Source organism: Budorcas taxicolor, chromosome 14 (genome assembly GCF_023091745.1).
Source record: "Budorcas taxicolor isolate Tak-1 chromosome 14, Takin1.1, whole genome shotgun sequence".
In the NCBI taxonomy this organism is placed as follows: domain Eukaryota; kingdom Metazoa; phylum Chordata; class Mammalia; order Artiodactyla; family Bovidae; genus Budorcas; species Budorcas taxicolor.
The window spans coordinates 94,481,544-94,506,460 of record NC_068923.1 but is presented as its reverse complement, the minus strand read 5'-3'; the positions used below and the strand labels follow the sequence as shown (position 1 = coordinate 94,506,460).

The window sequence follows — 24,917 nt, the reverse complement described above, 5'->3', positions numbered from 1 at the left end:
AAAATCAATTGAATAGAAATTAGAAGATTGACATATCTAATGATATTAAAATTTGTAAGCTGTTCATCAAAAAACACCTTGAATAATATAAAAAGATAAGCTACAACTGGGAAAAGATATGTGCAATATAAAAAACTGAAAAAGAATCCACATGAAGAATACATTAAAAAATGAGTAGATACATAAGAGAATGGGAGATATATACATAAGGTTAATAAGTGAAAAAAGAAAATGTTTAACTACACTGGTGATCACGGTAATAAAAAAAATCAAGATCACAATGAGGTACAATTTGTGTACACTCAGATGCAAAAATAATAAATTTAATACTGTTTATAATTACTCGAAAGATAATGAAATATTTAGGGATATACTTACAACATGTGCAAGACCTGTGTGGTGAAAGGCACACTACTGATAGAAGGCGAAGAAGATGTCAGTGAGTGGAGAGGTCTACCGTATTCACGGGCAGGAAGACTGACACGGCAGAGATGCCAGCCACCCCAGACTGATCAATAGGTTTAATGCCATTCCTATCAAAATTCCAGGAAAGGTGTTTTTTAAGACATAGACAAGCTTATTCTAAAATTTACATAAGAAGGCACAGACCCTAGAATAGTTAAGACTCTTGATGAAGAATTATGTGGAAAGAATCATTTTACCAGACATTAAGACTGCTTACTATATTTAACTCGCGGGTATCTCAGAGAGATAGACACATACATAAGTGAAAAAGAGAAAAGCCAAAATCAGACCCATACAAATATGCTGAACAATATGATTTTAAACCTAAATGTGATTTAAAAATCATACAGTGATTTTACACCAACATTCAAAAGTACTTCAACAGATGGTGTTGGAACAATCAATATGCACACGAAAGAAAGAAAAAGAAAACTTGACCTAAACTCTATACTTTGTACCAAAATTAATTCAAAGTAGATCATCAATTTAGAGGTAAAAAAGTGAAATCATAAGCTTTTAGTAAAATATTAGGACAAAGTTGTTGGAATGTATGGCTCAAAGAAGAGTTTCTTAGCATTAATACCAAAAGTACAACACATAAAAAGAAAATTTGACCAACTGGACTCCATCAATATAAAATATTTTGCTGTGTGAAAGCTCATGTGAAGATGAACAGACAAGCTATAGGTAGGATGTCTGTAAACCACACATTCAACAAAGGATTAGTATCTAGACTATATAAAGAAACCGCAAAACTCGCTAGTAAATAAAACCAAACAATCCAATTAGCAAATGGGTAAAATGTGAACAAATATTTCATCAAAGATATGCCATCTGTATACCTTGTTCAGATGGCAAATAAGCACATGAAAAGGTGTTCGACATCATTGACTCTCAGGTAAATACAGATTGAAATCACAATAAACTTCACTATACACACCTGTCCAAATGGCTAAAACAAAACACAGTGATAACAACAAATGCTGGCAAGTAGGTAGAGAAATGGTCCCACTCACACATTGCTCTTGGGACTATAAAATGGCATAACCACTCAGAAAACAGTCTGGCAGTTTCTTTTAAAAGTATGCATAGAAATTCCCTGGCGGTCCAGTGGTTAAGAGGATGCCTGCCATTACAGGAGACACGGGTTCAATTCCCGGTCTGGGAAGATTCCACACGCTGTAGGGCAGCTAAGCTCGTGCGCCAGAGCTGCTGAAGCCAGCGGCCCGAGGCCTGCGCTCGGAAACCAGAGGAGCCCCGGCAAGGGAGGCCCGCGGACCCGAGAGGAGCCCTGGCAAGGGGAGGCCCAGCAAGGGAGGCCCGCGGGCCCGGAGAGGAGCCCGGGCAAGGGAGGCCCGCAGGCCCCGAGAGGAGCCCCTGCTCCCTGCAGCGAGAGAAAGCCACGCAGAGCAAGACCGACCCAGAGCGGCCAGGAATAAAGACAGAATCGTGTACGTGAAATTTCCATGCAACCCGGCGATTACACTCAAGGATACTGATTCCAGAGCAGTGAAACCTAACGCACACACAAATAACTGCACGAATGCTCACGGCAAGTGATTCACGATGGCCCCAAACGGAAATTAGTCCAATTTATCATTTTAAATAAGAATGAACTCTCCTTACCTTCCATACTGTATTTAAAATTAAAGCAAAGGAGCAGAGGAAATGAACTGTATTTTAATTCAGTTCTCGGCTTAATGTGAACTTTAGCTAAAATGCAATTCTGAAAATACAGACAGTACCAAAAAAAGGTAGACAGCTGATCACAACTGAAGAAAAGTACCCAATATACGGGCTGGTGGTGGCGCTTGGTGAGTTCGTCACTAAATCATGTCTGACTCTTGCGAGCTGGTGGACTGTAGCCCGCCAGGCTCCTCTGTCCGTGAGATTCTCCAGGGAAGACTACTGGAGTGGGTTGCCATGCCCTCCACCAGGGGATCTTCCTGACCCAGAAATCGAACCTGGGTCTCCTGTGTTGCAGGCAGATTCTTTACTGACTGAGCTACAAGGGCTACATCACAAATGAAAACAATGCCTTGGATGTCACCGTTTGACTCAGAAGAAACAATTCCCACTATGTTCAACACCTGCCGGAGGTGCCTGATGAGGCCGGAAGAAGCTAACGGTTCTGTACCCGGAAGTGACGTCTGCCGTGAGCCCTCGATGCTCACTTGCTCAGTCCCCACAACAGCTCTACGAGCCATGCGTCGCTATTACCAATCCCATTTGCGGCTGGAAAGCAGGAGAGACATGGGCTGTGTGATTTGCCCAGAGTACCAGCCAGGGCAGAGGCGAAGCGCTGCTCTGAACCCAGGCAATACAGGAATCCCAGTGGCTCAAACGGTAAAGAATCTGCCTGCAACACAGGAGACCCAGGTTCAATCCCTTGGTTGGGAAGATCCCTAGAGGAGGAAATGGCAACCCCCGCCAATACCCTTGCCTGGAGAATCCCAGGGACAGAGGAGGCAGACAGGCTGTGGTCCGTGGAGTCACAAGAGTTGGACACAACTTGGCTACTAAACCACCACCACCACCACCCCGACTTCAGCAGTGTGCCCATCACATCAGTTTAGAAAGCAGGGGACAGTCTCTAACACGAACCTGTGTCCCCACACCACGTGCCCCTGCTGCGGCCATAGTTAGCATGTGCCACTTGCAAGCGTCACTGTCCAGAACTTTCTTCTCTCCCAAATGAATGCACTTAGCACTCAGTTCAGTTCAGTTGCTCAGTCGTGTCCGACTCTTTGCGACCCCATGAATCGCAGCACGCCAGGCCTCCCTGTCCATCACCAATGCCCGGAGTTCACTCAGACTCACGTCCATCGAGTCCGTGGTGCCATCCAGCCATCTCATCCTCTGTCGTCCCCTTCTCCTTCTGCCCCCAAGCCCTCCCAGCACCAGAGTCTTTTCCAATGAGCACTTAAGTAGCCCACATAAAAAGTGTCCCTTTCACAATAATTTTACACCAATAGTACTGTGTTACTGACATCGCCAGAAAACTTGATGTTGAGAATACAAGTTAATTCAGGGAGTCTGAATTAGTATTAAATCAGTCTACACAAAACCTATGTACACTAATTTCATATTAACTAATTTCCTGTATGAAATACATTTATTTATTTAAAATGTATTTATTTAATATTGACTATATCCCAAACCCTATTCTGAGCAACCAGGAATACAATTAAATTCCTACCTTCCAGCAGTTTAAATTCTTGGTGAGAGAAAACAGACTAATAGAACAAAATAATTCCATATTTTTAAGAGCTTTATAGAAATAAGCAGAATGACGTACAGAGTAGTGGAATGGGGGGGGTGGAAGTGTTACTTTAGTTAGAATGGTATGAAATTACCAAATTTAACCATTTCTTTTTAGAGTGTTCCTTTTGCTCTAATGACATAAAATTAAAGATCCAGCTATGGCTCATATAGAAATATTTACCATGATTTTATGGAGAAGGGTATTCACCAACTCTTTAAAATTGAAAGGGGAGAATTAACAGAAGCAGCTTTTTCCTGCCAGGTAAACTCCTATTCATCCTTTAAAACCCAGGTTCCACTTCATCCACTCCAAGAAGCTGTTGCAGCCGTCCTCAGATGGGATTCGTTACCTCCTCCTCTTGACGTCCTCTGCATTAGTACACATGGTTTATTGTACTCAGAACGCCAGGCTATTATAATTGTTTCCATTTCTATCTCTCTGACTACACTGAACTCCCTGAGAAGTGAGGGATTTGTGCCTTATATTTTTATGGCATTTGTTTGGCTGACGTCTTGGCACATAGTACACTAATAAATGTAAACCATGCTGAATTGTCTTGTTAAAAAGAATTCCTCTTTTCACATAATTCATACACACAGTAGAGCACTAGAAAAGCAGGCCACGATGGCTCACTTAAATGCCGTCTTTCCTCTTGCCCTGACGAACTACCACACTGGAAAACCAGCCTGTGGTTATTCAGAGATCAGGGTGACTGCAGCATGCTTGCTTGTCTTCCTTGATATTAATATTTTCCGATGCCAGAGGTAAAGCTAAAAGAAAGGGGAGCAGGAGCTGTTTTTAGTCACATTAGCGTAGTATGCACTTAGAAAATCTCATGATCATTTTCACCATGACTGGTCTGATTCGTTTAGTGCCTCCCAATCATTTTTCTTGATGCCACTAGTAAAATATCTGGCTAAGCCATTCATTAACCAAGACATCTGACGGAAAACTGTGGTCACACAGAACTTTTTCACATAAATCTCCAGTAAGATTGAACTCAAGTTTCCAAATCAAGAGTTGCTTCCAAGACTGACTTGAAGTTAGTTTGTTTTTTTTTAAGAGTTAACAGCATTTTAACAGAGTTTTGCCAAGAGAACACACTAGTCATAGCAAACACCCTCTTCCAACAACATAAGAGAAGACTCTACACATGGACATCACCAGATGGTCAACACCGAAATCAGACTGATTATATTCTTTGCAGCCAAAGATGGAGAAGCTCTACATGGTCAGCAAAATCAAGACAGGGAGCTGACTGTGGCTCAGATCATGAGATCCTTATTGCCAAATTCAAACTTAAATTGAGGGAAAGTACGGAAAACCACTAGACCATTCAGGTATGACCTAAATCCCTTACGATTATAAAGAAGTAAGGAATTGATTTAAGGGACTAGATCTGATAGACAGAGTGCCTGATGAACTATGGATGGAGGTTCGTGACATTGTACAGGAGATAGGGATCAAGACCATCCCCAAGAGAAAGAAATGCAAAAAGGCAAAATTGCTGTTTGAGGAGGGCTTACAAAGAGCTGTGAAGAGAAGAGAAGTGAAAAGTAAAGGAGAAAAGGAAAGATATAAGCATCTGAATGCAGAGTTCCAAAGACTAGCAAGGAAAGATAAGAAAGCCTTCCTCAGTGATTAGTGCAAAGAAATAGAGGAAAACAATAGAAAGGGAAAGACTAGAGATCTCTTCGACAGAATTAGAGATAACAAGGGAAGATTTCATGCAAAAATGGGCTCGATAAAGGACAGAAATGGTATGGACCTAACAGAAGCAGAAGATATTAAGAAAAGGTGGCAAGAATACACAGAAGAACTACACAAAAAAGATCTTCATGACCCAGATAATCACGATGGTGTGATCACTCACCTAAGCCTGGCATCCTGGAATGTGAAGTCAAGGGGGCCTTAGGAAGCATCACTATGAACAAAGCTAGTGGAGGTGATGGAATTCCAGTTGAGCTGTTTCAAATCCTGAAAGATGATGCTGTGAAAGTGCTGCTCTCAATATACCAGTGAATTTGGAAAACTCAGCAGCGGCCACAGGACTGGAAAAGGTCAGTTTTCATTCCAATCCCAACAAAAGTCAAGGCCAAAGAATGTTCAAACTATTGCACAACTGCACTCATCTCACACGCTAGTAAAGTAATGCTCAAAATTCTCCAAGCCAGGCTTCAGCAACCATGAACCATGAACTTCCAGATGTTCAAGCTGGATTTAGTAAAGGCAGAGGAACCAGAGATCAAATTGCCAACATCCACTGGATCATCGAAAAAGCAAGAGAGTTCCAGAAAAACATCTACTTTTGCTTTTATTGACTATGCCAAAGCCTTTGACTGTGTGGATCACAATAAACTGTGGAAACTTCTGAGAGAGATGGGAATACCAGACCACCTGACCTGCCTCTTGAGAAATCTATATGCAGGTCAGGAAGCAACAGTTAGAACTGGATATGGAACAACAGACTGGTTCCAAATAGGAAAAGGAGTACATCAAGGCTGTATATTGTCACCCTGCTATTTAACTTATCTGTAGAGTACATCATGAGAAATGCAGGACTGGATGAAGCACAAGCTGGAATCAAGATTGCCAGGAGAAATATCAATAACCTCAGATACGCAGATGACACCACCCTTATGGCAGAAAGTGAAGAAGAACTAAAGAGACTCTTGATGAAAGTGAAAGAGGAGAGTGAAAACCTGGCTTAAAGTTCAACATTCAGAAAACTAAGATCATGGCATCTGGTGCCATCACTTCATGGCAAATAGATAGGGAAACAGTGGAAACAGTGTCAGACTTTATTTTTTTGAGCTCCAAAATCACTGCAGATGGTGACTGCAGCCATGAAATTAAAAGACGCTTACTCCTTGGAAGGAAAGTTATGACCAACCTAGATAGCATATTCAAAAGCAGAGACATTACTTTGTCAACAAAGGTCCGTCTAGTCAAGGCTATGGTTTTTCCAGTGGTCATGCATGAATGTGAGAGTTGGACTGTGAAGAAGGCTGAGCGCCAAAGAATTGATGCTTTTGAACTGTGGTGTTGGAGAAGACTCTTGAGAGTCCCTTGGCCTGCAAGGAGATCCAACCAGTCCATCCTAAAGGAAATCAGTCCAGAATACTCATTGGAAGGACTGATGCTGAAGCTGAAACCCCAATACTTTGGCCACCTGATGTGAAGAACTGACTCACTGGAAAAGACCCTGATGCTGGGAAAGACTGAAGGCAGGAGAAGGGGATGACAGAGTGGATGGCATCAACGACTCAACGGACATGAGCTTGAGTAAGCTCTGGGAGTTGGTGATGGACAGGGAGGCCTGGCGTGCTGCAGTCCATGGGGCTGCAAAGAGTTGGACATGACTGACTGAACTGACAGCATTTTATATTTGCTAAGAGCTTTGTGGTTCAGAGAGAGATTTCAGTACATTGGCATATTCTGATTCTCACCGCATTCTAGTCGGGAGCCATGAGGGTGTTTAATTTTCAGAAAATGAAACTGAAGTTCAGAGAGACAAGTGGATAGCTCAGTGGTTACAATGGAAAAGCCAGGACGAGACCCCGGGTCTAGTCAATGCCTCTTCCATCACACTAGGCTACCAGCAACATAGAAGATGGCCTCATATAACGCAAATGAGTGGCCACTGGTTACCTGTCATATTAACGTTGTAAGCTGTCCATCTACTGGAAGAGGAACGAGGGTTCATTTCAATTGCGTTCAGAGTTGACATTAATCAGAGTGAGCTAGGTGCTCATTTAGCCCAGTCTTACTGGAGACAAACCTTTCAAAGCACCTGTGACAGATGACTCCCCTATCTAAACCAGCACTCCCCATCACCCTCTTTCCTTATTCTGTTTTATTTCTCTTTGCAGAACTTATTTCCTAGAAATACACAAGTGTGATGGTGAATTTTATGTGTCAACTTGACGGGTCCATGGGGTGCCCAGACATTGGATCAAATATTATCCGGAGATTGTTAGGGAGGGTGTTTCTGGATGAGATGAATGTTTGAATCCACAGACTGAGTAAAGTGGATTGCCTTCCCAAAGGTAGCTGGTCCTTGTGCAGTTGATTAAAGAGCTGAACAGAACAGAAAGGAGCCTCTTCTGACTGCCTTGATTGGAACATCAGGCTCAAAGCTGACACGAGCCTTTCCTGGGTCTCGAGCCTGCAAGGTCTCAGGGGGGAACTGACAGCAGTAGCTCTCCTGGGCCTCCAGCTTGCAGACCGCAGATCTGAAGGCTGCTCAGACTCCACAAGCGTGTGAACCAATTCCTCCTGGGCCTCCAGCTTGCGGACTGCAGATCTGAGGACTCCGCAGACTCCGCAAGCGTGTGAACCAACTCCTCATGATGAATCGCTTTCTGTGCTTAGAGACATCCCACTGGCCCTGCTGCTCTGGAGAGCCCTAACACTTATAGTTTTTGATCGACTGGCTGATTGCAGCAGACGCTTTTCACGGCTTCCTTTTTTTTTTTTCCAATAATAAAAAGCCCTTCCACTGAGTGACTGCTTTCCTCAGGTGACTTGCATATGTCTTTTCCATTTAAGCCTGATATTAATCCTACAAGACAGGTGTTTCTTTTCACCGCATTGAAAAAGAAAGGTTAAGTAACTAGAAAGGGTAAATAACTTGCCTTTCATCACATGTGGAGCAGATAAAAAAGCTGGAATCCAATCTAGGACTGACTCCAAAGCCTGAGAGACTTAGCTGTTGTGCTACTCAACTCCTATGACAGAAGAGAAGTATTTGAAACAGAGGAAGAACGAAATAACAGGGAGGAGGGGTGGGGAAAGAGGGACGGAGGGAGGGAGGGAGAGAAGGAAGGGAAGGAAGAGAGAAAGGAGGGGAGAAAGGATGCGAGGCGGGAGGGGAAGGTGGCTAAGCTGTGCCTTCAGAGACAGCTCGAGGTCACGGCCATGCTTGCTTGTCCTGCGTGCCAGCCGGGGAGCATCACGCCGCGACGACTTGCAGGCGAGTGAAGCCCCATCCCCCACCCACAGCAAGCGGACACTTCGGCTGTCACTCAGATCTCTGCATCTTAACAGCAACTGACAATCCTGCCAATACCACGCGTACCACATCTCTCCCCCGCTCGCAGACTGGAAGGGGCTGTCTTCAAATATCTGAAGGGCTGTCATGCAGAGGGGGGCTAGGAGTGTCCTAAATGCCCACAAGAAGACAGAGTCCAACTCATGAAAGAACTTCCCTTTTTAAAAATTTTATTTGTGGCCGGGTCTTCCTGCCGCTCCGGCCGTTCTCCAGCCGCGGGGGCGGGGCTTCTTGTCGCCGAGCAAGGGCTGGGGGTGCCCGGTTTCAGGAGCTGCGGCCCGCGGGCTCCTCCAAGGCATGTGGGATCTTCCTGGCTCAGGGACCGAACCCGTGTCTCCTGCACTGACAGGCAGATTCTTCACCACTGCGCCACCAGCGAAGCCCACGAAGGAACTTTCTAATAGTCGAGGCTTTCGCAGATCACAGCTTCAGAAACAGGGAGAGCTCTGTCCGTGACGGTGGGTGCCGGTCAACCCTCAACCGCACCGCTGGAGAGCCTTCCCTGTCCTGAACTACATGGATCTCAAAGTTACCCTCCAACTCCAAATTTTAAGGTAATTTCTTTCCTTCCCTATCTACCAAACTAAGCCTGAGCTGTTCACGGGGCTCTCCGTAGGTCAGCTCCGCTCAACCCGTCCATGCTGGTTCCTCACCTCATCCCAGCACCAGGAGCCTTCTCTCCCCAGCATCATCCTCGTCTCTGAGACCTCTGACTGACTTACCCTCTGCACCCCTGCTATTTCTCCCTATCTAGCCTCTCCAAGCTCTCCCTACCGCAAGACACCTAAAAGAGGTTTCATTTCCTTCAAAAACATTTATGATCCTTCTAAAATACTTTCAGATAAAATCGGTTCTCAAATTTTATTTGTATGATGACTCATCTGGTTATTTCCTGACTTTCGAATTTTAATGCTGACCCAAGAGAGGCTATTTTCTCTGATCACTTCTATTTAAATACAAAACCTATTCAGGAACGGGTGTACATTCACTAAGCGTTTTCAGCTCTGTATATAATATCACGTGATTTAGCTTTATTTACTTTAGTTGTTCAAGGTTATTTTCTGAGAACAGGCAATAACTCACTCACCCCTGTTATTCCAATTCACCAATAACAGACCCTGACATTTCACAATGTCTCAGGCTGAAACACCTGCTTTGACACCATCAGCCCTGCAGGTATAGAAACGAGATATTTAATAGAAAATTCTCAGACAAGAAGGAAGGTATCAGTCAGACAAGCCCAAGCACTGGTACGGGATAGGCCTCTGCCAAAGCCTGTAACGGTGCTCACAGCTGTCGAATACCTGAGCCAACGCACGATGTGTTACAAGCTCTTTTACAAACGAGGACATCTGAAAGCCTGCATTTAAGGTTTTAAGGAAGGTGCATTTAAGGGGCATTTAAGGAAGAGCTACAAAATATCCTGCCGTTGTTCAGTTGCTAAGCCGTGTCCAACCCTTTGTCGGTGATGCCATCCAGCCGTCTCATCCTCTGCCGTCCCCTTCTCCCACCTTCCATCTTTCCCAGCATCAGGGTCTTTTCCAATGAGTCAGCTCTTTGCATCAGGTGCACAAAGTATTGGAGTTTCGGCTTCAGTCCTTCCAATGAATATTCAGGACTGATTCACTTTAGGATGGACTGCTTGGATCTCCTTGCAGTGCAAGGGACTCTCAAGAGTCTTCCCAGCATATATATATATATAAAATATATATTTTACCACTGGACAATTCACAGGTTAAGAACGATAAAATTTGCTGGAAGACAACAGAAAAGTCATCAAAAATCCTTTAAAAATGTCAAGAGTGGTTGAATTAAAAATAAATCTGAAAAAAGACTGGTTGGGCATAAGGGAACTTGGGGCAGACAGGAGCGCTCTTGTTAGAACCCCAGCCCCTCGCCCTCAGGGAAACCTTTCAGTTTTAGGCACAGGTGTAATGTCCTTGGCAGGTATTCAATGATTATTTTCTGAATGACTGATTCTGTTTTATGCTTTTTTGAGTTCCTAAGAACATGAATTATAATGCTTCACAGCAAAGCAAAAAAAAAAAAGAAATCTGCTTTCTGCTTTTTTATGATAGAAACATTCTTTTCATGAAAACAGTCTTCCTTAATCTTCTCCAAGGGACTGTGAACCTCTCTCCTTGATTGTAAAACAAGCCAGATCCAAATATTCAACAAATACTTACTGGCAATGTCAGACACTCTGATGTATTCTGTATGCTAATATTTTCTCTTTGAAAAGAAGACATTAGAAAAAAAATAAGCGGACAAGGTGGTTCAAAAGCTGACCTTTGTCCAGTATCTGCTATGTTCCAGGTACATTATAAAGCTGATAGCATTTAATCTTCCCAAGTCTGTATGCTCATTATAGCTAGCATGATCATTTTTCTAATGAGGACACTGAAGCTGAGAGGGGTTTCTCAGCCGAAGGTTGTCTGAAGTCAAAGTGTCAGCCACTCAGTCGACTCTGCGATCCCATGGACTGCAGCCCCCTAGGCGCCTCTGTCCATGGGATTCTCCAGGCAGGAGTGGGTAGCCATTTCCTCCTCCAGGGGACCCTCCTCACCCGAGGGTGGAACTTGGGTCTCCTGCACTGAAGGCGGATTCTTTACTGCTGAGCCACCAGGGAAGTCCAATTATTGAAGACACTGGCTTTATTTAATATGCCGAAGAATCGAAGAACAGACAAGTACCCACAACCAGATCACCATCAGTTAGAAATGGCTTCAACAATCTTTTTATTTCAGCTTCTTTCTATTTTTGTCTCTTAAACCTTACCTTTTAAAAATATCTATTTATTTATGTAGCTGTATTGGGTTTTAGTTTCGGCCTGCAGGATCTTTTTTTTGCCGCGTGCCACAAAAAATTCTGATCGTCCACTCCGGTTCAGCGGTTGCAGCACTCTGGCCTAGCTGCTCTGGGGCATGCGGAGCGTCCCAGACCAGGGCTCAAACCCGTGTCCCCCACATTGTAAGGCAGACCCTTAACCGCTGGGCCACCGAGGAAGCCCCTTTGCAGCTCATCGTCGGCCCATGACCCCAGGAGTGGCCAGCTTGCCGTCTGTGCTGTTCAGAGTGCTTCACGCTCTGTTCAGTCCCCTTTCGAAGCTCACTTACTCTGTCTTCACGGTCTCCCATCTCTCTCTTGACCGTTTCTATGACTTCAATAACGCTGCTGTTTACAGCGTTGCTGCAATCATTTCACAACTGAAAACCACAGGATTCTGGGTCCACCGCATCTGTCTTCTGACCCACACTCATGGTGTAACGTCAGTGTTTCTAACTTTTGGAATATAAACTCTTTCGGGCACAGCTTGATCTGTGGTAATTGTTAGAACTGGAACTGACATGTGCGTCTCAAACATGACTCTGTGCTTCCTTCTGCCAGGCACTCTACTCATACCAGCTTTGAGCAAGTTTAGAATTAACTTCTTGAATCCCGGAACAGGTGAGAGTGTAATGCAAATACCTCGTCTACATGTTCAGACCCACGGCGATAAATTCTCAAGGGAACATCTGCCCCCTCGGGGCACAAGCCAGACAGAGGGGCTTCCAAAACTTCTGCTTGTGAGCAGAGCCTTTCTAGCTCACCCTAGAGTTTCTGGTACACTGGTCAACTGTCTAGGCAACAACTGTATGAGAACGATGAGGAAGAGAGGGAGGAGAATGAGCAAGGAGAGGATGAGGACGACAGAGAGGAGGGGGAGCATGACGGAGAGGAGGGGGAGCATGACGGAGAGGAGGGGAGCATGACGGAGAGGAGGGGAGCATGACGGAGAGGAGGGGAGCATGACGGAGAGGAGGGGAGCATGACGGAGCGCACTCTAGGGGCCAGGCGTCCTGCTAGACCCTAACCTGCGTGGGTCCCAGCCCACGACCGAGCCCCAAAGTCCAGCTTATGCGCCAACTCAACCCCCTCCCCCTTCTCTTTAAAAGCCAAGCTCCTGCCAGCATTAACCTGCGAAACACACCCACCCTCCCCTGCGTTAGCTAGTCTTCTGACCCCTGCTTCACCCACGTTAAACCTCCACCACTTCCACCTGGTCAAACGAAACTCAAAGTGCTGCGTTTAGCAGATTTAAGGCCCATGATGTTACTGGAAAAACTAGAAAACTTTCAAACTGATATCTTAGCTGCAAGCCAAGAATCATAAACGTATTATAGAAAGTAAGCAATTCCAGTAAGTGAAAATGCACGTTGAGAGTAATCACATGCTCTGCTGTGCTCAACCGTAACTACGTGTAGCTGGTCCACGAGAGAAGGCACAGGGTACACAGGCACACCCTGAGTCCAGGCCAGACTCTGCGCTTCATGAGGGTAGAATCCTGCCCACCACGATCACCAATCAATCCCACTGTTTCTCTCAATGTTCAGCACCAGGGGGGAGCCCCCAAATCTCTTCCATACCTTTACTGTTAAATCACTAACACAAAAGAGGGGGTCTTGGATGGTATTAATTTATGGAAACTATACATTCTGACATTAATAGAAAATAACTATTAGCACTATGTTTGAAATACTATTCATATTAACTCATTTAATGTTAAGTAGGAGCGTTCGTGTTCAGATAGGGGAAAAGACCAACTGTGAGGTGATGAGAAGTAGGAACCACATATATGAGACTCATATATATATATATACATGTCACAACAGAGACATTACTTTGCTGACAAAAGTCCCTATAGTTAAAGCTATGGTTTTCCCAGTAGTCATGTGTAGAAGTAAAAGCTGGACCATAAAGAAAGCTGAGCACCGAAGAATCGATGCTTTTGAACTGTGGTGTTGGAGAGGACTCTTGAGAGTCCCTTGGCCTGCAAGGAGATCCAACCAGTCCATTCTGAAGGAGATCAATCCTGAATATTCTTTGGAAGGACTGATGCTGAAGCTGAAACTTCAGTACTTTGACCACCTGATGTGAAGAACTGACTCATCTGAAAAGACCCTGATGCTGGGAAAGATTGAAGGCAGGAGGAGAAGGGGACGACAAAGGATGAGACGGTTAGACAGCATTACCAACTCGGTGGACATGAATTTGAGTAAGCTTGGGGAGAGAGTGGAAGACAGAGGAGCCTGGTACAATCCAGTCCATGGGGTCGCAAAGAGTCGGACATGACTTAACAGCTGAACAACAGATGAGAGTACAGCCCATGCAGTTAAGGCTTGGGGGAGGAAGGCCTTTCTAAAATCTCCAGTGGGCTCCATTAACACTCAGCCTCACCACCTCCTGGGAGTCCTGACTCTGGCCTGGGTTCTCACCATTGTGTACAACTTACTTAAGACAGCTTTCTCAGATTACCAGTGCCATCAGAATCCTCACTACCCAGGCATACACCTCATGGGAACTAAAAGAGGAAGCCTGCTTTTGTCTACAAAACCCCTGAAAGTTGTTGCCCTAGCCCAGGTGGTCATCATCGCAATAGATATGGTGAAAGCGCTCCTACTGACACGGGCGGGGCCTCAGGAAAGGCCTCCCCATGGATGCGCTTAGTGGCTAAAGGAAACGAACTGCAGGTGTTCGTGAGGATTTATCAGAACGCATATTAAACATTACTCTCTTTACACTGTTTCCCTGTGTTCAATTCATTTCACTCAGTCCTAGATTTTAGAAAAGCAAGAGGGAGGTGCATCAGGAAAAAGAATGGAGAACTTAAGACATTTTAGGAATATCTCAGTTCAGTTCAGTCACTCAGTTGTGTCTGACTCTTTGCGACCCCATGAATCATAGCACACCAGGCCTCCCTGTCCATCACCAGCTCCCGGAGTTCACTCAGACTCACGTCCATCGAGTCTGTGATGTCATCCAGCCATCTCATCCTCGGTCATCCCCTTCTCCTGCCCCCAATCCCTCCCAGCATCAGAGTCTTTTCCAATGAGTCAACTCTTCGCATGAGGTGGCCAAAGTACTGGAGCTTCAGCTTCAGCATCATTCCTTCCAAAGAAATCCCAGGGCTGATCTCCTCTAGAATGGACTGGTTGGATCTCCTTGCAGTCCAAGGGACTCTCAAGAGTCTTCTCCAACACCACAGTTCAAACGCATCAATTCTTCAGCGCTCAGCCTTCTTCACAGTCCAACTCTCACATCCATACATGACCACAGGAAAAACCATAGCCTTGGCTAGACGGACCTTTCTTGGCAAAGTAATGTCTCTGCTTTTGAATATGCTATCTAGGTTGGTCATAACTTTCCTTCCAAGGAGTAAGCGTCTTTTAATTTCATGGTTGCAGTTATCATCTGCGGTGATTTTGGAGCCCAAAAATATAAAGTCAGCCACTGTTTCCACTGTTTCCCCATCTATTTCCCATGAAGTGATGAGACCAGATGCCATGATCTTCGTTTGCTGAATGTTGAACTTTAAGCTAACTTTTTCACTCTCCTCTTTCACTTGCATCAAGCATCTAGCTAGAGCTAAATTCTGGGATCAAACTCTAATCCACAGATGGAAAACAGATTTCACTTTGATTGCCATTCTTTAAACACTGCCTGACAAAGAATGCTAAGCCACAACTCGGCTGAGAACTTACACATAACACCCCCCATAAAAATACTTAGAATTTTTTTTCAAAAAAATGCAAGGAAGATAATTCAGAAATTAATGAGTTTGGTTATTTAAAGGGGCTGAGTAAAGCTGGTGAAAGAAACGGGGGAAGTCATACCTCTTTAGAGTGTTATGCTTTTGTACATTTTTAAACTTTTGGAGCCACATTAATGTTTTATGTGCTCACAAATTAACCCAACTGCATCAAAAATGAACAGCGAAACCACAGTGAAGAGGGACAAAAAGAACTAACAGAAGATCCTTTTGGACACAGGCATTTTATTATATACCCCACACTAAAGGCAAATACTGGATTCCAGTTCATAGAATTTTTTGCTGTGTGTTTAGATTAGCAATTCTGAAACTGTTTTTATGACTGAGCATATAAGTAGGTGCATTTAAGATTTTAGGAGCCATGTTATCCAACACTCTTGAAAGGGAAGTTATGAATAAGGGAAGAGAAATACTAGAATGAACCCCGTGGTGTGGATATAAGACAGATACAAGGTACAATAAGAGATGATAGATAGACAATGGTGTGTGTGTGTGTGTGTGTGTGTGTGTGTGTGTGTACTCTCAGCAAACAGGGCCTAGAAGCAATGACAACCCAGAGGCATAAGCGCACTTAGTGCCCACATCTTGGTGTCTAAATACCGTTCTCCATAAAAGGAAACTAGAACTCCTTGAAGAAGTTGTTGCTTTCAGAGCAGGGCAGAAAAACTGTAAGAGGAGCCTGGAATGCAAAGTCTGTGCCAGAAAGTAGGAAAAGCTTAGAGAGTAAGGGGTGATATTAAAAGGGCAGGGGAGGGACTTCCCGGGAGGTGCAGTGGCTAAGACTCCAAGCTTCTAGCATGGGGTATGGGCTCAGTCCCTATTCAGGGAATGAAGACCCCACGTCCTGTGCAGTATGGCCGAAAGAGAAAAAGGGCATAGGAGATTGAAGTAGCTCCCACCAAGCAGTTCTGGAATAATCTGAGCATCAAAACACATGATAGTACTGGGTTACAATCCATCACATGCAATAAAAATTCATAAAATTACATAAATAAATAAATACAGAAGAAGGGAAAGATCTCCCCTACAGTAGAATGCCACCTAATAAATGCAGACTAAACGGTGAAGTCACAAAGATTATCATTTCAGAGACATTACAGTGGGTACTGACTCGGGCAAGAATCATCAACGGATGTTCAAACAAGTGCATAAAATGGTAATAAGGAAAAACACTGTTTACCCAGTGCCATAAGAACTTGTAACCACTGACAAGCCCAGAGCGCCCCCAAAGAAATTAACATTAAAGGGTTCCAATTGGGTAGCAACCAAGAGCGCCTCTCTGGAGGTGCAGGCTCCTAAACCATGCTGCGAAGAAGCCCCACAGATGACCACGTGATGCATTAAACAAGAAGAAAAGCACCACGAATGGAAACCAGTAAAGAAAGGAAACGTAAAACTCATCCCGTAATTATTTGCTTCAGAATGTGAAATAAACATGATTAAGACATCAGAATAATTTAAAAAAAAACTAAAATGGAACAAAGTACCATATAAATTTCTAGCACGATTTTTAAAGAATCAAATATAATTTCTAGAAAAAAATTTACTCATTAAAAAGGACAAGCTAAAAAGCAGATTTTAAAGAGAGAAGAAGAGAATGAGTATTCTATTAGAAAGACAAAGGAAATTACCCAAAATGACATTTACCCAAAACGACACTGATAAAATCAGAGAGGTAGGATATATGAAAGTTAAGGGACATAGATTATCATGAGAGACTATCTGTGATGAGCATAATCTGAATAGAGAGACAAAGAGAGAACAGAGAAAGAAATCGATAATAAGAAAAAGAATATTGGAAGAACTAAATGTTGAGAAATTTCCAGAATTCGTGAAAGTTATAAATCCAGATTATGGAAGCACAAATAAATCTACAACTAGACTTCCTGTAATAAAACAACCAAACTCCACAGACAAAGAGCAGAAAGGCTGAAAAGCGTCCGTAGAGAAAAGAGATCACCTGAACACTGAGACTATCGATAGGCTTGTCATGAACCAGAGCCAAAGACAGTGAGGCATCTTCTAAAGGACCAGAAACCACTCTCAGACTGGCACCCAGCCAGGCCTGCGAAATTGGGTGCGGGCCGAAGATATTTTTGTGTGAATAAAATTAAATTTATTCCCACAGGTCTTCTCTAAAGGAAACTGACCACATAGAGAAAGCCTGAGATACAGGACGGAATAACAAGCCAAGAAATTTATAAACGCGGGTGCCGGACAGATTAAGACCATTAAAATTATGATTGTTATAATACCTTTATAAGGCAAAAAATGTTGAAATTAACATATTTATTATAATTATGTAAAATATACAAGGTAGAGAATTAAAGTTAAAGTACTATAAAAACGGACTGGTTAGGGAATGGTAAATATATTCATTAGTTATAGATTTTGGCTGTATGAATGCTAAAAATTTAATTATAATCATACAAAAATATAAAAGGATTAAATATCAGCTAGTTCAGTAAAGGCGAAATGTATTTTTCTTTAAGCTGATCAATTCTAATTAAGTAAGGCATGCAAGGAAAAATGTAGCAAAGTGTATAAAATAAACGGCAAATCCAAAATGTAAGTGGACTGTGGGTACCAATTAAAATACAAAGATTGTGAGAGATGATTTTTTAAATCCAATTAAATACTCTTTAAAAGATTTACTTACCTTGAACCTTAGGATACAAATAGGGTGAGAGTTAAAGTATACAGAACTACTAAGTCATGTCACTACTAAACAAAATAAGTTGATATCACTATCAGAAAATATTGAATTACGAAGAATAAAGAATATTGTTTTTTTAAAAAAATTATTCACTAGGAAAATATAACAACTCGTCATGAATCTAGACCCTAATATAAAGCAAAACTGCCAGAATTTACAAAGAGAAATGGACAAACCTCTCTGACGCAGAGATTAAAATTTTTCTCAAGGATACACGATGTATTCTTTGGAAGGAATGATGCTAAAGCTGAAACTACAGTACTTTGGCCACCTCATGCAAACAATGTGAACAGTTGACTCATTGGAAAAGACCCTGATGCTGGGAGGGATTAGGGGCAGGAGGAGAAGGGGACAACAGGGTGAGATGGCTGGATGGCATCACTGACTCAATGGATGTGAGTTTGAGTGAACTCCAGGAGTTGGTGATGGACAGGGAGGCCTGGTGTGCTGTGATTCATGGGGTCGCAAAGAGTCGGACACAACTGAACGACTGAACTGAACTGAACTGATTCTGAAGAATATAGGGAAAGTTTAAAAAAAAAAACTCAAGAATACATTGAGAATGTATTCTCAAGAATACAGGGAACGGTTAAAAAGAAAGAAACAGAGAGAGAGAAAAGAAAAGAAAACAGCACATTTAAACAATAAAAAAAAAGTCTGAACAAATTTTTTAAAAAATTCCTACCACAACGCAATCGTTAGATACCAATAGCAAATACATTATCTTTTTAAAATAACTCCATATGTTTAGAAATTAAATATTTATAAAAAACCTCTGAATCAAAATAGAAAGTCTAGCAGAAATCAGAAATTATGTAACATGAGCTATATAAAAATAATACTACATATCAAAGTCCACGTGATACAGCTGAAGCAGTGCCTGGATATCTGTAGTCTTAAAATGCACACAATAAAAAGGAGAAATATAGAAGATTAATGAGATAAGCTTTCAATTCCGGAAGTGGTAAGAGAGAAATATAATAAGGAAAGAAGCAACTAGTACCTATAAAAACATAAGATAAAAAGACACCACAGACAGACGAACAAGATGGAGACATGCACACATAACTGAATATTCAAAACCCAGGTGCATATTCGAGAGAGATTCCACCACGTGTGAAAAAGGCGACGAGTAACAATTTCAACATCAATTTTGTAATAGCGAAATATTGGGGACACCAAGATATAAGAGTTAAATATATTGGGTTATATTTATACAATGGAGTTCTATATAACAGAGATGAATAAATTGCCTCTATATAAGTCAACATATGGATAACTCAAAAAAAAATCTAATATTCTGTGGAGAAAAAAAGTAAGTTGCAAAAGTATATTTTGATTACATGTATACAAAATTTAAAATATAAATGCATGGTTAAAATATGGTTTCAGGATTCATATATTTATGTAATAAAATGATAAAGACACATATTGAAATAATAAACACTGATTTCAAACACTGGTGGCCTCTTAGAATGGAGTAAAGGAATATCCAGGGATATACAAGGAGCTCCAACCCTACTGTTTATACTTGCTTTCTTAACTTGACAAAGGTGTTTATCACTTATTTTTATACTTTTTATATATCTGACATGAAAAAAGTGAAAGGGTTAGTCTCTCAGTCACGTTCGACTCTTTGTGACCCCATGGACTGTAGCCCGCTGGGCTCCTCTGTCCATGGGATTCTCCAGGCAAGAATACTGGAGTGGGTTGCCATTCCATTCTCCAGGGGATCTTCCTGACCCAGGGATTGAACCCAGGTCTCCTGCACTGCAGGCAGATTCTTTGCCATCTGAGTCACCAGGGAACCCCTATATGTCTTGATATATTCAAAAATTTACAAACACACTGCAAAAAAATACATACTTCTAAAATGAAGTTGCAGGGTTAAAGGATAGGCAAATTGTATATTTTTGATAGAGTTCACCAAACAGACACAACTTTTTCAATAACTTTTTCTTAAAATATACATAAATCTAAAAATTATTAGGAGAAAAATAGGAAAACATTGAAACAATTTCAAATGTTGGAAAGAATGTATGTTTTAAGAATAAATTATTGAAAAAACTGTGTCTATTTGGTAGACTCTATCCAAGATGTAAAATTTGCCTACCCTTTAACCCTGAAACTAATTTTCACAGTATGTATTTTTTGCAGTGTGTGTGGAAATGTTGAACATTAAAGAGTGAGCTGTCAGATGAAGAAGGAGGGAAGGCAGGAGGTCACGAGACTGAGGCATCCTGAAGGTCCTGTTAGGGTCTGGCCTGCATCTGAGGTCACTGAAGCCGGGAAGGGGTTCAAGGTATGTGGGCCAGGGAGGTGGGTGCAGAGGGGGGCCCGGCAGGGTTGGGGGTGAAATACGGAGTTGGATTTTTTTGCAAGGATTGCTCTAACCTCTGGGCAGAGAGCAAATTGAGATCTTGTTAAATACTATGCACCAGGAAAGAGAGGGGAGCTTAGCGGCGTATTGGCAATAGACACGGAAAGAAATGAACAGATTCTGTCAGTATTTCAATAGAAAATGCCTTCACTAGGACTTAGTGGTGTATTAAGTACGGGAAAGCAAGGGAGAGGGGAGTGCTGACACTTGGTTCACAGGGGATCCGCGTGCCTCCGAGGCAGCAGGGCTGAGAATGCATAGCGCCTGCGCTCCGAGGACAGCCCACCCTCCCCAACAAGCAAGCAGAAATGAGATCTGACCTTCCTCGGGTCCAGATGGTTTATTCTCGCTTCCTTTGTCCACAACTTTGAGTCTGGGTTTTGGCTCCTTTCTTTTTTCTAAATCTTTAACTGGAAGAAAAGTAAAAATACAGCAACATGTTAGGTTAAAATCTAAAAGAAAACATTCAATGAGCTTTTACTAAACTCCTTGCAAGTATTAAGAATTTTAAGTAGAAATTAGCTACATGGCGGAATCTCATTCGAGAAGGCTGGAGCTGCTACTCTTTCCAATCTTGTCATGGGAAAGCGTAGAAGCCACTTACGGATTTACTTCGGTCAACTATTCACTACGGGCAGATGTATCAAATTTAATCCTACACAACATAAAATCGCAAGATTAGCCCCACTTCAGACATGATGGAATGAAGGACCAGCAGGCTAAGGAGCCAAAACGTATCTATAAAATCAGAAAGTGTTGGCATAGGGTTTAAGCCATGTCTTCAGATTTCTAGGAGGCCTGTGAGTGGCCCCTGTTCTAGAAAGGTCTTAGCCACATATACCCTCATTTGAAGTTGGTCAATCTGCAATAAAAGATGGAGAACTCCATAAAGATTTTCTTTCAAACTTAAAAAAATTCCTACTAATAAAAAGGAGTACTTGTTCATCACTTCCATTATGAGAAATTCAGGACCCAGGATGGCGCTTGGGCCTCGGATACATTCGATCCAATCTGCCCCACTAGCTTTACTTCTCTCCATGGCAGCTTTCTTGCTATGGTTTGGCGCCTTAAGTTATTTGTTAGTTAGTATTAGTTGCTTGGCCATGTCTGACTTTTTACAACCCTATGGACTACAGCCCAGGCTCCTCTGTCCATGGAATTCTCCAGACAAGAATACTGGAGTGGGTAGTCATTCCCTTCTCCAGGGATCTTCCCAACCCAGGGATCGAACCCAGCTCTCCCGCGTTGCAGGCGGACTCTTTATTGTCTGAGCCACCAGGGAAGCCCCTGAGTCACCACTGAATGGCAACAGTACGTGCACAAATGAGACTCCCTGTGAAATGGAGGAAGCGATCTCATGGCAAGAGAGTCCACTTAATTACTGCATTCACTTCATGGGGACCAGCAACCGCGTTGGAAGGTGAGTTCTGTAGGGTAAGCAGTGGTTTCCTCTGAACCATCCTCCCTGCCTTCTCCAGGCTTACTCCGTGAATCCTGCCTTCATCATCTCTTCCTCCTCTTCTTCCTATCGGCTTCCCACCGCTAAAAAGGCTTGAGACTTACCACTTGCCTATGATTCCTTCCCTTAGAAGCCTTTCTTGGCTTTCTGGTACTTGAGATTAAATTCCACGATTAAAAATCATAATAAATACAAGCTGCCTTAATCCTTCTATTTCCACTGATGTTCTAATTTTCTAAATCCATTTTTTAGACCTCATCTTCTGATTTCTTTATAAGGGTTAACCACTTTGGAACACCCCTTCCTTTAAATTCTTTTCTTTCTCAATTTTTACAAAAGCCTTATCCTGGGTTTTTTCATGTTCCTCTCAGCCCCCGTTTACATTCTCATTCTTTGGAACATTTTTCTGCTTCCATTCCTGAAACAGAATCATAAACAACATTTGCCTCATATCTCTGCATACCCCACCTACAATTTTATCTCCCCTCTCCTTGGATGACTTCCAAATCCACATCTTCAACCCCACCCACACATAGGCCATGACCTCAGACGGCTTACATTCCCTAAAAGAAAATAAGTCTGCAGCTCTGATAGGAGGAGAGTTGTGCTAGAGTAGAAATAGGTCTGGGAAAGAAAAATTGCGAAAGTGGAGACTCTGGGAAATTTCACCAGGAAGGTGACATTTGGGCCAAACTTTGAAATATGAGCAAGATTTTGCAGGCAGAGATTAGCAAAATTAGTTCCAAAGAGAAAAATAGTGGCCAAAAAAATGTTTGCCAAAATAGGCCAAAATCCATCTACAGATGAACAAGGGGGAGAAAGAAGCAATAAGTCATTTTGAACTGGGTTATTAGGTCACACATAAGATGTAACACATGGGTCACACCAAGCTGCTCAGGAAGGAGGCAAAATCAATTAGAAAACAGACTGTCAAGAGCAAAGCAGGATTAATCACAACAACAACCAACAAGCCCTACTGTGTGCTGATGGGAGTTAATGTACATAGTAATAGGCACAGATCATCTCCCCATCTGCAGAAGTCGTTAAACTGCTTTAACTACTTAAAGGCCCAAATACACACACCTGAAAATCCAAAGACTGTTACTTATTTTCCCTGTATCAGAAGACTGACTTATGAAGAACTTGAATCCCTACACTAATTTCAAACCCACATCCACAGGGCTTTTCTGGACTCTCACCTTCCTGGACCCAAGCATGAAAGGGTTCCAGGGAGGAGGCCAGCGTTTGGCTCCCCCTCACAGGAAGCCAACACATGACTGAAATGCAAAGTGGGAAAGGAAGCCTTCCAAACAAAGTTATTTTAATCTCATCCTATAAAATGTTATTTGGGAAGAACTAAGCTCTCTATGGAGAAGGCAATGGCACCCCACTCCAGTCCTCTTGCCTGGAAAATCCCGTGGATGGAGGAGCCTGGTAGGCTGCAGTCCATGGGGTTGCTAAGAGTCGGGCACGACTGAGCGACTTCACTTTCACTTTTCACTTTCCTGCATTGGAGAAGGAAATGGCAACCCACTCCAGTGTTCTTGCCTGGAGAATCCCAGGGGCGGGGAAGTCTGGTGGGCTGCCGTCTATGGGGTCGCACAGAGTCGGACACGACTGAAGCGACTTAGCAGCAGCAGCAGCAAGCTCTCTGTATTGCCAATAAAAATAACAAAGTTGAAAAATATATACATATGCCTGTATGTGTGCTAAGTCACTTCAGTTGTATCCAACTCTTTGCAACCCCATGGACTGCAGCCTGTCAGGCTCCTCTGTCCATGGGATTTTCCAGGTAAGAGTACTGGAGTGGGTGGCCATTTCCTTCCCCAGGGGATCCCAACCCAGGGATCGAACCCGCAACTCTTATGTCTCCTGCATCGGTAGGCGGGCTCTTTACCATTTGCACCACCTGGGAAGCACACTCCCACCCAAGTATATATATATATATATGCTTCATATAATTTATCTAACTAAGCAACTAGACGGTTTCACTAAGATTATTTCAGCAGAGCTAACTAAGCAAGCTGAAAGCAACTGCATTTCCTTTTAAATGTTCTGAGGAAACAGCTATCAACAAAGCTTTTTAAGGCTGCTTATATGCTGCCGTCTATGGGGTCGCACAGAGTCGGACACGACTCAAGCGACTGAGCAGCAGCAGCATGCTTATGCTGCTAAGTCAGTGGAATATCTGCCATCGTCAATCGTTCTAAACCTTAAGACTAAAGCGAAATGAATCGTTTCTCTTTGTCCTTTTTCCTGCTTTTCACAAACGTTAAGGAAAGTTATTTCCCTTACTCACGTTGGAATGTCAGGCCAGAGACTGAAGCACAGTGCCAATAAAATGAGACAGAGGCTGATTTATAGTGAAAATAACATGAAAGCCTTTCCCAGAGCTTTCAGACATGTGAACCTCAAAAGAATGTAACATTTTAAGACAGCTGTATGTCCTGCTGACAGGTGGATTGGCCAAATGTCTTTGTTCAGAAGTTTCAAGAGGTAGCAGGTTAATAGAGTTTTGTTTTGTTTTTTAAGAAAAAAAATCACAAAATACAACTTATAAAATGTTATTTAGAAGAGAAAGAAGAAAAGGAAGGGGGATAGAAAAATCCACAAAGAACACTGATGAACATAGAGTCTAGAACCCATGGGCTCCCCGGTTTGTGGATTAACCCTTTAAAAAGCTACTGTTAGTTGAACATCGCTCGTTATTAGAGAAACACAAATCTAAACTACAATGAGGTATCACGTCACACCGGTCAGAATGGCTCTCATCAAAGAGTCTACAAACAATAAATGCTGGAGAGGAAGTGGAGAAAAGGGACCACCTTGCTCTGTCGGTAGGAATGTAAATTGATACAGCCACCATGGAGAACAGTATGGAGATTTTTCTTTAAAAACTAGGAATAAAACTACTATATGACCTGGCAGTCCCACTACTGGACATATATCCTAAGGAAACCATAGTTCAAAAAGACACATGCACCCCGGTG

At 42.8% G+C, this 24,917-nt stretch overlaps 1 protein-coding gene across 1 annotated transcript in view; it reads right to left on the bottom strand.

The window, feature by feature from the left end:
- Window positions 1-24,917, bottom strand: part of COL14A1 (collagen type XIV alpha 1 chain) — a 226,611-nt gene that overhangs the window by 175,290 nt on the left and 26,404 nt on the right. Inside the window, exon 5 of the mRNA XM_052651718.1 lies at window positions 20,789-20,878. Within this exon, the coding sequence (XP_052507678.1) occupies window positions 20,789-20,878 (90 nt within the window). The remainder of the gene's footprint in view (window positions 1-20,788; window positions 20,879-24,917) is intronic.